At 40.0% G+C, this 12,208-nt stretch overlaps 1 protein-coding gene across 6 annotated transcripts in view; it reads left to right on the top strand.

Moving 5' to 3' along the window:
* Positions 1 to 12,208, top strand: part of LOC101882472 (immunoglobulin superfamily DCC subclass member 3) — a 29,462-nt gene that overhangs the window by 6,944 nt on the left and 10,310 nt on the right. For 4 of the 6 annotated variants that reach the window (XR_012391837.1, XR_012391836.1, XM_073925631.1 and 1 more), the window contains exons 2-9: positions 3,801 to 3,891; positions 4,070 to 4,375; positions 5,878 to 6,022; positions 6,371 to 6,501; positions 6,683 to 6,820; positions 6,937 to 7,095; positions 9,667 to 9,832; positions 11,738 to 11,988. Coding sequence is in view for 4 of the 6 variants with exons in the window: in XM_073925631.1 (XP_073781732.1) it covers positions 3,882 to 3,891; positions 4,070 to 4,375; positions 5,878 to 6,022; positions 6,371 to 6,501; positions 6,683 to 6,820; positions 6,937 to 7,095; positions 9,667 to 9,832; positions 11,738 to 11,988 (1,306 nt within the window). In the remaining 2 variants the exon portion in view is untranslated. The remainder of the gene's footprint in view (positions 1 to 3,800; positions 3,892 to 4,069; positions 4,376 to 5,877; positions 6,023 to 6,370; positions 6,502 to 6,682; positions 6,821 to 6,936; positions 7,096 to 9,666; positions 9,833 to 11,737; positions 11,989 to 12,208) is intronic. The other 2 variants (XM_021467061.3, XM_073925629.1) reach the window with 1 other exon arrangement.

Raw genomic sequence — 12,208 nt, 5'->3', positions numbered from 1 at the left:
CTGACCCAGTGTGGGTCACAGACGTGGCTCCAGATGTCAGACGGGTGTTTAGATGCAGAACTCTGTTTATTTTGCATATGATCCACTCAAGTTCAAGTGTGTCTGGAGTGTTGTGTGGTGTTGTGTGTTTGGCAGCTGCGCGTGTGTATGTGTGTGTGTGTGGCTTTGACGGATGCGGTGGCATGGGAAAGTCACCCTCGCGCAGCGCCGCGGGGCGGAGGGGGGCAGATGGCTCTTCAGACGGGGCAGAATGATGGGCCGGGGGCAGATACGGAGCCTGTGTTTCTGGGCTGGGGGGGTGGATCTGCATTGTGTGCCTGTTTGGAGGGTTTTGTGTGTGTTTGTGTGAAAGCTGCTGAAAGAGCCATCAATCAGACGCCCCAAAGTCAAGTTTAAGTTCAGCGCAGATGAATCACGCTGATTTAAGACGCTCTAAATCCACCAGCGCTACGGCTGAACTATACAGCGTTTCAGCATCGATATCGCAAATCAATTCAAGTTTATTTGTATAGTGCTTTCCACAATCAATATTTTGTTGCAAAGTAGCTTTACAAAAGGTGCACATTATTATTATTATTATTATTTTTACTATTATTATTATTATTATTATTATTATTATTATTATTATTACTACTATTATTATTTTTATTATTATTATTATTATTATTATTGAAATCAAGACCAGGAATTAGTTACCATAACTTTATTAGTTGCTAATAACTTTAACTAATTAACTAGTAACTAATAGCTCTTAACAGTTAAAATTATTATATATAAACATAGTTAACCTGCAGTTATATAGTGTGTAGGTGATGTCTATGTGTAGGCGTTTAAGTGATTTTGTGAATTGCAATGTGTGGATGTGCAATAGTCACATTGTAGGATTAGATTATTTATTAAAGATTATTTATACAATAATAATACAATATATTTTACATTTCATTATGCAACTTCTGAATACTTTTCTGCTGCTACAACCATAATGAACTTTTTATTGAACATTTGAGGTGTGGCCATAATGAGCAGTGTTACATCTGGAGGACAAAGGGGAAAGCGCACAAGCCTAGAACACCATCCCAACTGTGCAGTATGGGGGCGGCAGCATCATGTTGTGGGGCTGTTTTGCTGCAGGAGGGACTGGTCCACTTCACAGCAGAGATGGCATCTTGAAGACAGAACATTATGGAGAAATACTGAAGCAACATCTCAACACATCAGCCAGGACATTACAACTTGGCCACAAATGGCTCTTCCAAATAGACCATGACCCTAAACACACTGCCAAATTGGTGAAAATGTGCTTTAAGGACAACAGAGTGAATGTTTTGGAGTGGCCATCACAAAGCCCTAATCTCGATCCTATAGAGAATGTGTGGGCAGAGTTGAAAAAGCTTGTGTGAGCAAGACAGCCTACAAATCTGACTCAGTTACAGCAATTCTGCAGGAGGAACGGGCCAAAACTCCTGCAAACTACTTTGAGCAGCTTGTGGAAGGAGACCCAAAACATTTGACCAAGGTTATACAGTTTAAAAGCAAAGCTAAAATACCAAGGAAATGTGGTCTTGAAATTAATAACAAATTCTCTCATTATTCTGGCATTTAGCAAATGTAAATCATTTAGGTAATCCCAACAGACCTAAAATTGGTAAACATTTAACCATCAGACATTTTTTTTTAAAGGTGATGTTCTTTTTTTTGAGTGTGTGAAAACTTCTGGCTTTAACTGTATGTGAATTGATTTTCAACCGGCTCACAGTGAATCGATACAGTCCTAGCAATGTCACATTCCTGAGAATTGACACAGGACAATATAGTTCATACGGTCATGGAAAACATGGAAAAGTCATGGAATTTTGACATGACATTTTCCTGGTTTGAAAAAGTTTTGGAAAAAACAAAAACCCACAAAGTTTTGGAAAAGTCATGATTTTTCAGCAGATGATTGAACAGGTTTATTTGGATTGATCGGGGGGATTCTGTAGAGGAGTGAATCTCCAATAATATAGAACAAATAAATGACAAGCATAGATCAATAAAATATAGTGAAGATAAAAGTGAATTCTAGTGTTCAGATATTCATTATTCAGGTACAAATATTAAATAATCATCACTGCACAGTCTTCATTGTATATTATTTAATGTTTATTAAAGTTACAAAACATGTCTTGTGGTCGGATGTTTTAAACTCTGAAATATTGAAATGTTCACACAGTCACAGGCCTTAAAGGGACAGTTCACTCAGATTAAAATGTCCTCATTATTTACTCACACTTCACTTGTTTCAATACTATTGGAGTTATTCAGTTATATCCTTTTTGTGTTCATTTAAAAAAAGAAAACTAATAAATGTGTGAAACAGGTGAAGGGTTTAATGAAAATGATGATAAACTTTTCCTCCATTATGATTAAACTCTATATTAAACTATAATCCCATCATTGCATATCCTGTGATATGACTATTGCGGATGCACACATTGCGATATCGATGCTGAAACCATGTATTGTGCAGTCCTAACTTGAATATAAGTATATCGGTAGAGCTTCGAAGCAATGGATTTGCTCTTCAGTGTTTAGACTCTGAGTAGTGATTTACTATTTGCAATTTACTATGACCTCTTATGTGAAGCTGCTTTGACACAATCTACATTATAAAAGCGCTATACAAATAAAAGTGAATTAAATTGAATATACTGTAGGTTAGTTGTCTTTACTGCTTTTCTGTCCTTGGCCAAAACTTGCTCTCACATCGTTAGTGCTGTGCAATCATCATCAAAATCAACTTTACATAAATATATAATACAAATGTAAACACAATAGATTGTTGCATGTTCTATAATATGCTGTAATAAATTTGAACGTCATTGTTTTTCTTATTATTTACCCTAGATATTACGTCATGAAAATTTACTTTAAAGTTCTGGAAAAGTCTTGGAATTTTAGTAGTAAAAATGTGTATGAACTCTGATATAAGACTCTGATGGTATGGGAACATTAGATTAAAAAAAAAAATCATGGTTTATAAATATACTCTAGGCTATTTATTTTTTGTCTTTATTAAGTGAACAGGACAGTATTTCGCCGGGATTCAAACTGAAGTGCTACTTCACCATATGTCAGCGTATTAACCACTAGGCTATTGCGCTGACTACTTTAGGGTATTTAAAAGAAGCACCAGCTTGCATTAGGGGTCGTCAAACTCGTTCCTGGAGAGCCGGTGTCCCTGCAGGGTTTAGCTCCAACTTGCCTCAACACACCTGCCTGAGTGTTTCAAGAAGAGCTTGATTAGCTTGCTCAGGTGTGTTTGATTAGGGTTGGGGCTGAAATCTGCAGGACACCGGCCCTCCAGGAACAAGTTTGGTGACCCCTGCATTACATTGAGTCATACATCTACCATGTAGAAAACACAATATATTTCACTTCTTCAAATGTTTTGTAACAGCAAACTAACATGTCAGGCTAAATGTCTAAAAGAAATCAGAAACTTCTGCTGTCTTCTTTAGTTTCACACAGATGTCTGTACATCTTGAATAGGCATCTGTGGAGATCTCTCTGTTCTGTGGATATACAGTAAAGCCTCTGCACTGTTCAGCTCTGCAGTTGCTCTGTAGGATGTGGGTGTATAAGATAATATAATATTGAGGGTCCTTTAATGCTGGAGGTTCTGTTGGGCTGAAATGTTGTTGCTGATTGTGTGTGTGTGTGTGTGTTTGTGTGTGTGTGTGTGTGTGTGTGTGTGTGTGTGTTTGCTGCATTATCATATATCTGATTTGACTTGATGTTGAGTGTTCTTCCTCTGCCAGTATTCTTCATCCACCATCTTCATCATCTCCATCTTCATCAACTTCCTCATCATAATCATCACCATCTTCCTCATCTTCAGCATGGTAAAATGTAAGCATCATGTAAATCATTCATCTGTCTGTTTTGCTACTCCTCTTATGTTTGGCTCCTCCTGCTCCTCTATTTGGCTCCTCCTCCTGTTTTTTTTGTGTTTTGCTCCTCCCCCTCCTGTTTGCTCCTCCTTTTCTGTTTGACTCCTCCCCCTCATCCTTCTGTTTCTCTCCTGCAGGTGTGGGCGGGGCCTCAGAGCTGGCCTTCCTCAAGGAGCCGAGTGATGTCATCGCGGTGAGGGACCGCCCCCTGCTGCTGGCCTGTGAGGTGGAGGGGGCGGGGCCTGTGAGCATCAGCTGGAGGCGTAATGGTGCAGCCGTGTCATTGGGTGAAAGAGCAGCGGTGCTGGAGAACGGGACGCTTCTGATCCGCAGCTTCCAGAAGAGACGCGACGGAGATGCGGGAGATGCCGGAGAGTACGAGTGCGCTGCGCAGAACCGATACGGCCTCATCGTCAGCCGCAAAGCACATGTGCAGCTGGCCTGTGAGTACACACACATGCACACACACACACACACACTGATAAATCACACTGTAGTAAACATACCATTATGTTCCAAAAAAATGTAAATAAATGCCATAATTAGTTTTTTTTGTAATTTGATACAGAAATGATATAATACATACATAAATAGATGACTTTACACACATGCGCGCGCACATACACACACATACTATCATAAACACATTATTAAAAACTTTCGAGGATTTAAGATGTCTTGTGAAAAGGGTCCATTGAGTTACTCCCCCCAAAAACGTAGCTAGTTGCATTACTTTTGAATGTTAAGTAATGTGTTACGGATAGATATATACACTAGATGTTGCGTAGGCTATTGTCTATTGAAAGGAATGTGTCAACAGAGCCGCCATCTTGGTACAGGCTAGCGCTCATTTGAAATGAATGTGGGACCAAGGTGTAGTGGCTGACTGGCCATCAGAAGCTATAGATCTGTTTACATATATACAGATATCTATGACCAGGAGTTTTCCTGGTGGTCAGCAAGGTAAGATAAGATAAAAAAATAAAAGTTTTTATTTAGTTTTGACTTGTTTTCAAATTCAGTCAGTTTTATTTAGTTTTTAGAGGCAGATTTACTAGTTTGTATTAGTTTTTTATTTTGTAATTGCTCAGTTTTAGTTTAGTTTTTATTAGTTTCATACCTCCTCTGACTGGAAATAAACCTATATCCTGAGTTATTCAGTCACTAGAACAGCTGGAGGGGCTGTGGCTGTAGTGCTTTGCATCCAGTTTGGTTTGTTTTGTTTTTCCGATGGCGTGTTTCTCGCAGTTGTCAAGACTTACTTCCACATAATCTACACTAATCAACAATCCACTACTGTTCTTCCATGAGATAAAAATACCAAGAATCCATTGCAGAAATGGATTTTTTTCAGAAATGGATTTCCGGCCTGCCGTTGCTTCTGTTTCTGATTGTTGTTCTGTTTCTGAGATGTTGTGAAATAGTTTGCGTCTTCAGTACTAACATAATAAACTGGAAATAAATCCATATCCTGAGTTATTCAGTCACTAGAACAGTACACTGACTCATCTGCTGTGAAAAACAGACCAGATGATGATGATGAGAGCGAGCCGACTGTCTGTTCCCTCACAGCACGCTCTCATTGAGTGTGTGATTCAACCCGACTAAGCTCACTTTTGTTCTGAAATATATATTGTAAAAGCCAATTAAGTAAAGAGTCACTCGCGTTACATTATTCTAAAAGTATCTCAAGTTATATGACTGATATTTAAAAGTGATGCATTACTTTACTCGTACTTCAGAGAAGTTATATTATTATGTAACACACATTACACGTTACCCTCAACACTGACAATAACTAACAATACACTGAAGTAAAAGTAAACACACACACTTTTAAAGCTACTTAGTGAAGTACAATACCTGGGAAAACTGCCCCATCACAGCAATCTGAACACTAGTCACTTGTTAGTTTGTGTCATAATGTGTGTGTTTTGTCTGTCAGCGCTGCCAAAGTTCCACACACACCCCGAGTCCATGAGTGTGGACGAGGGCGGCGTGGCCCGCTTTCACTGCGCCGTCAGCGGCGTCCCGGAGGCGAACATCACCTGGGAGAGAAACAGAACCGCTCTCAGTGGAGACGACAGCAGGTGAGTTACAGACGGAGCACTCACTGAACCCACACACTGAGGAGAATAATGTGCAGGGTGCATGTGTTTACATCATTTAATTAACATTCAGACATTAGTCAGTGACGGTGTGGTGTGGATGAGCGATGGTTCAAACATCAACACTGCTGAGACACACACACTCTCTCCCTCACTCTCTGATACACACTCTTCTGAGCTGTTAGTTTTGAATTGAAGGCGTTTTGAATTGTGTGTGTGTGTGTGTGTGTGTGTGTGTGTGTGTGTGTGTGTGTGTGTGTGTGTGTGTGTGTGTGTGTGTGTGTGTGTGTGTGTGTAAGAGATCTTCACCACTGTGTTGTGTGTGTTCAGGTTCACTCTTTTGCCCAATGGTATCCTGCACATCACAGCAGTGCGGCGGTCAGACAGCGGTGTGTATCGCTGCATGGCTAGAAACACGGCTAACACACGCTACAGCCACGAGGCACAGCTGACAGTCACAGGTGAGAACAGAGAGTTCCACACACACACACACACACACACACACACACACACACACACAAATGCTACAGCCACGATGCTCAGCTGGCGCTCACAGACCAGAGAGCTAAATACACACACACACATACACACACTCACCCCTCTCTCTCTCTCTCTCTCTCTCTCTCTCTCTCTCTCTGTCAGTGGCAGCCAGTCGTCTCTACAAGGAGCCGGTGATTCTGTCCGGGCCGCAGAACCTGACGCTGAACGTCCACCAGACGGCCATCCTGGAGTGCATCGCCACAGGGAACCCGAAACCCATCGTGTCCTGGAGCCGGCTGGGTAAACACACACCAACCATTAACCCTCGAGCTTCCCTATGAGAGGTCTGTGTAACGTCCTCACTACGATACTGAAGCAAACCTCTCTGTGTGTGTGTGTGTGTGTGTGTCCATCAGACGGTCGCTCTATCGGTGTGGAGGGGATCCAGGTGTTGGGTTCTGGTAACCTGATCATCTCAGACGTGTCTCTGCAGCACTCAGGTGTTTACGTCTGCTCCGCTAACAGACCCGGGACCAGGATGAGGAGAACTGCACTGGGGAGACTGGTGGTGCAAGGTAACACACACGCACATCCTCAAAAAACACACACACATACTCTCTTAAAGACACACACTCAAACACACACACACACACACACACACACACACACATACTCTCTTAAAGACATACACTCACACACAAATACACACCTAAAGAAACACAAACTCTCTCAAAAACACACTCAAACACACACAGGTACACACACGCTCAAAGACACTCCAACATACACACTCTCACACGCACACACACACACACACATATATTCTCAAAGACATACAGTCATAAACACATACACACTTAAAAGATACACACACACATACTCTAAACGAAGCACACACACACATACAGTCAAAGACACACAAGCTGTCAAAGGCGCATACAATTCCAACGACACAAACACACACACAATCTCTCAAAGACACAGATTCAAACACACACATGTACACATACAGAGATACACACACTCACTCAAAGATATATACACACACACACACTTCCAATCACACAAACATACACACACATACTCAATCTCTCTTACTCACACACACAAACACACGCTCAATTCCACACATTCAGACATACACATGCGCATATACATGCAAACACAATAACAAAAACACACATCTTTCAAAAAACACACACATACTCTCTCAAAGACATACACTCACACACCTATACACACTTAAAGAAACACACACACACACACTGAGACACATTCTCAAACACACACACTCTCAAAAACATACCCTCACACATATACAGAGGTACACAAGACACACAATCACACACAGTCTCAAAGAAACACACTCTCTCTCTCACTCACACACACACACACACACACACACACACACACACACACACACACACACACAAATTCTCAAAGACATACACTCACACACATATACACATACAGAGATCCACACACTCTCAAAGACACAAACACACATGACCACACACACATATATACGCACACACACATACTCTAAACGAAGCACACACACACACTTTCAAAGACACATATTCAAACACACACATGTACACATACAGAGAAACACACACTCACTCAATGATATACACACACACACACTCCCAATCACACAAACATACACATACATACTCAATCTCTCACACAGCAATATTGTCTCACACACACACGCTCAATTACACACATTTGCAGACACACACACACACACACACTCTCTCTCTCTCTCTCTCTCTCTCTCGTTTCTCATAATAACTGTAAACTGCCCATATGTCCGTTTCAAAGCTGTATGAAGCTAAATCTCCATCAGTGTGTGTGGATGTGATGATTCCTGACACACACACACACACACACACACACACACACACACACACACACACACACACCTTTACTTCCAGCACAGACTGTGTTCTCTATTAGAGCAGTGAGACATTGACTGACCTTTGACCCCTGCACCCCTTCATCTCTGACCCATGTGTTTCTGCTGCTCTCATTTCAGTCTAATTTCAACACACACACACACACACACACACACACACACACTGAAATGCAAAACGAGATGATAAGGCAGACCGGCTGTGAGCTGAGATCAGCTGATGTCGTGATGAGGTCACTCTGGGCTCATTAGCATAAGTGGGAGGAGCCTGTATCTGGTCTGATGAGCCAGTCTGCTTCTGAACAGCAGCTGTGAATCAGACACAACACACACACACACACACACACCGCAGATACACAGAGAAACACAAACATAGTCAGACACACATGCACACACACACACACAGACAGACACACATGCACATACACACACACACACACAGTAATGCTCAAATGCACACAGGCACAATCAAACACGCATGCCTAAAGAAAGACACGCATATGCACACAGAAACACACACATGTACAAAAACACACATGCATACAGAAACACACACATGTACACAGAAACACACATGCATACAGAAACACACACGCAAACAGAGCCACACTTTAATATAAAGCCCCAAACCCCCTCATGATGACCTGAAACTGAAGCACACGCGTGTAACACAGCACTGCAGCGGCACTCTGAGTGTGTGCAGTATTTTACCATGTTTACTGCAGTATTGTGTAGTGTGTGTGTGTGTGTGTGTGTGAGTGGGAGGGACGGATGGAGAGCAGCAGAAAGCGAGGCGGAGGGGGAGGAATAATAGACCCTGAGTGATGGATCACCTCTGACCCCTGATCTCTGACCTCATTTCAGCAGGCCTGTAGGAAATGAAGCATGTGTGTGTGTGTGTGTGTTTGTGTGTGTGTGAGAGAGAGAGTGGGGGGGTCAAGGTCAAGATTGATGGCTTCGAGAGACAGATGGGGGGAGTTTAGGACAAAAGCTCAAAACCTGCAGCATAAATCCACCATTTCTACACTCAATCAATTGTAGCTTGTATTATAACTGCTGTAATGTAGTATTGGATCCGGTATCGGTACAAAATCAAATGACCCGGGACATCTCTAGTTTTTCTGTTAGCATAGCAACTTTGGAATGACCACCACAGATTAATTCAAGTACTTTACTGTTCACCTTATTCTGCAATGTGGAGGTAAGCTTGGTTCTTGGGTTGTTTCAGCTCCTCCAGAGTTCCTGCAGTGGCCTCAGTCGGTGTCGAAGCCATTGGGCAGCAGCGCCGTCTTCACCTGTCAGGCTCAAGGTGTTCCTGATCCACACCTCATCTGGCTGAAGAACGGCAAGATCCTTACACCTGGAGACAACGTCAAGCTCACCAACAACAACAGGTGACACACAACCTGAGAACATGCAGAAAATACACTCTCCCTGAGCTATAAGCAGAGCTGGGGAGTGACGGATTATTTGCAGGCTAGACAGAACCTGTGGATGTTTTTTTACAAAATATTTGCAAAAATCTAAATGTAATCCAAAAGTACTCAATTATATTTCATAAAAGTAATCTAAATGTAATGTAAAACATTGTCAGATTACGTTACCATAAAATAATCTAAATGTAATTTAAAGTAGTCTGATTACATTACCATATAAATAATGTAACTGTTACCACAAACATAATCTAAATGTGTAATCAAAAAGCAATCAGATTACATTACTTTAAAAAGGTAAGTGTAATCCAAAAGTAGTCCAATCCCATAAATATAAACCATAAATATAATCTAAATATTACCACAAATGTAATACAAAGTACTCAGATTGCATCACCATAAAAGTAATCTAAATTATTCCAAAAACAGTAATCTAAATGTGATCCAAAGGTAGTCTGATTGCATTATCATAAAAGTAATCTAAATTATACGATAAGAGTAATCTAAATCTGATTCAAAATAGTCAGATTGCATTATCATAAAATTAATCTAAAGGTTACCACAAAAGTAATCGAAATGTAATCCAAAAGTAAGCTGATGGCTTTACTTTTATGGTATCATTTAGATTATATTTATGGTAATGCCTTCTGAGTACTTTTACTTTACATTTAGATTACTTTTATGGTAATGCAAGCAGACAAATTTTGGATTACATTTAGATAACTTTTTTTGGTATAATTTAGATTACTTTTATGGTGTCATTTAGATTACTTTTATGGTAATCTAAATGTAATCCAAAAATAGTCTGATGGCATTACCATAAAGTAATCTAAATTATACCAAAAAAGTAATCTAAATGTAATCTAAAATTAGTCTGATGGCATTAGTTTTATGGTATCATTTAGATTACTTTTATGGTAATCTAAATGTAATCCGAAATTAGTCTGCCTGCATTACCATAAAAGTAATCTAAAGGTTACCACAAAAGTAATCTAAATGTAATACAAAAGTAGTCTGATTGTATTATCATAAAAGTAATCTAAATTATACAATAAAAGTAATCTAAATCTGATTCAAAAGTAGTCAGATTGCATTACCATAAAAGTAATCTAAAGGTTACCACAAAAGTAATCTAAATGTAATCCAAAAGTAGTCTATTTGCATTACCATAAAAGTAATCAAAATTTTACCATAAAGGTAATCTAAATGTGATGTAAAAGTAGCCAGATGGCATTGCCATAAAAGTAAGTCTAAACGATATCATAATAGTAATCTAAATTATACCAAAAAAGTAATCTAAATGTAATCTAAAATTAGTCTGCTTTTATTACCATAAAAGCAATCTAATTGTAATGTAAAAGTAGTGAAATGTCATTACTATAAAAGTAAGGCTAAATAATATCATTAAAGTAATTAAATTATACCAAAACAGTAATCTAAATGCAATCCAAAACTAGTCTGATGGCATTACCATAAAAGTAATCTAAATTTTACCATAAAAGTAATCTAAATGTAATGTAAAAGTAGTCAGATGGCATTACCCTAAAAGTCTAAATGATATCATAAAAGTAATCTAAATGTAATCCAAAAGTAGTCAGACTGTATTACCATAAGTCTAAATTTTACCATAAAAGTAATCTAAATGTAATACAAAAATTCAGATTGTTACCATAAAAGTAATCTAAGTGCAATCCATAAGTAGTCAGACTGTATTCTCTTAAAAGTTATCTAAATTTTACCTCAAAAGTAATCTAAATGTAATCCAAAAGTAGTCCGAGTACTTCCATAAATGTATGATTGATCAGTTTACATTATTGTAATTAGTAACCGTCGTGATGCAGTGCTGATGTGTGTGTTATGGTGCAGTACTCTGGCTGTGACGCGCATCATGGCGGACGACGAGGCCATCTATCAGTGTATCGCGGAGAACAGCGCAGGAACCAATCAGGCCAGCGCTCGGCTCGCTGTCTCCCAATCACTGGAGCTCCCTGAGGCGCCGCAGGATCTGACGGTCACACCGCTGTCCAACACTGCACTGCGGGTGCGCTGGAAACAGCCGGAAGCACACGCGTCTGACGGCATTATAGGATACGTGCTGCATATACGCAGACTGGGCGGTGAGATACACACACACAAACACACACACACACATAGACACACAAACATACATTCACACAACAGACACTCACACAAATAAAAACACACACTCACACATGCTGATCACAAACACAAACTAACACACTGATCACACACTCACAAAATCAAGCTCACACTGAACAAACTACAGAACACACAACGCTACATGTATAACACACACACACACACACACACAAACCA

Source organism: Danio rerio, chromosome 16 (assembly GCF_049306965.1).
Source record: "Danio rerio strain Tuebingen ecotype United States chromosome 16, GRCz12tu, whole genome shotgun sequence".
NCBI classification, from domain to species: Eukaryota; Metazoa; Chordata; class Actinopteri; order Cypriniformes; family Danionidae; genus Danio; species Danio rerio.
The sequence above is the reverse complement of the archived record's forward strand: the minus strand, read 5'-3'. Positions and strand labels throughout refer to the sequence as shown.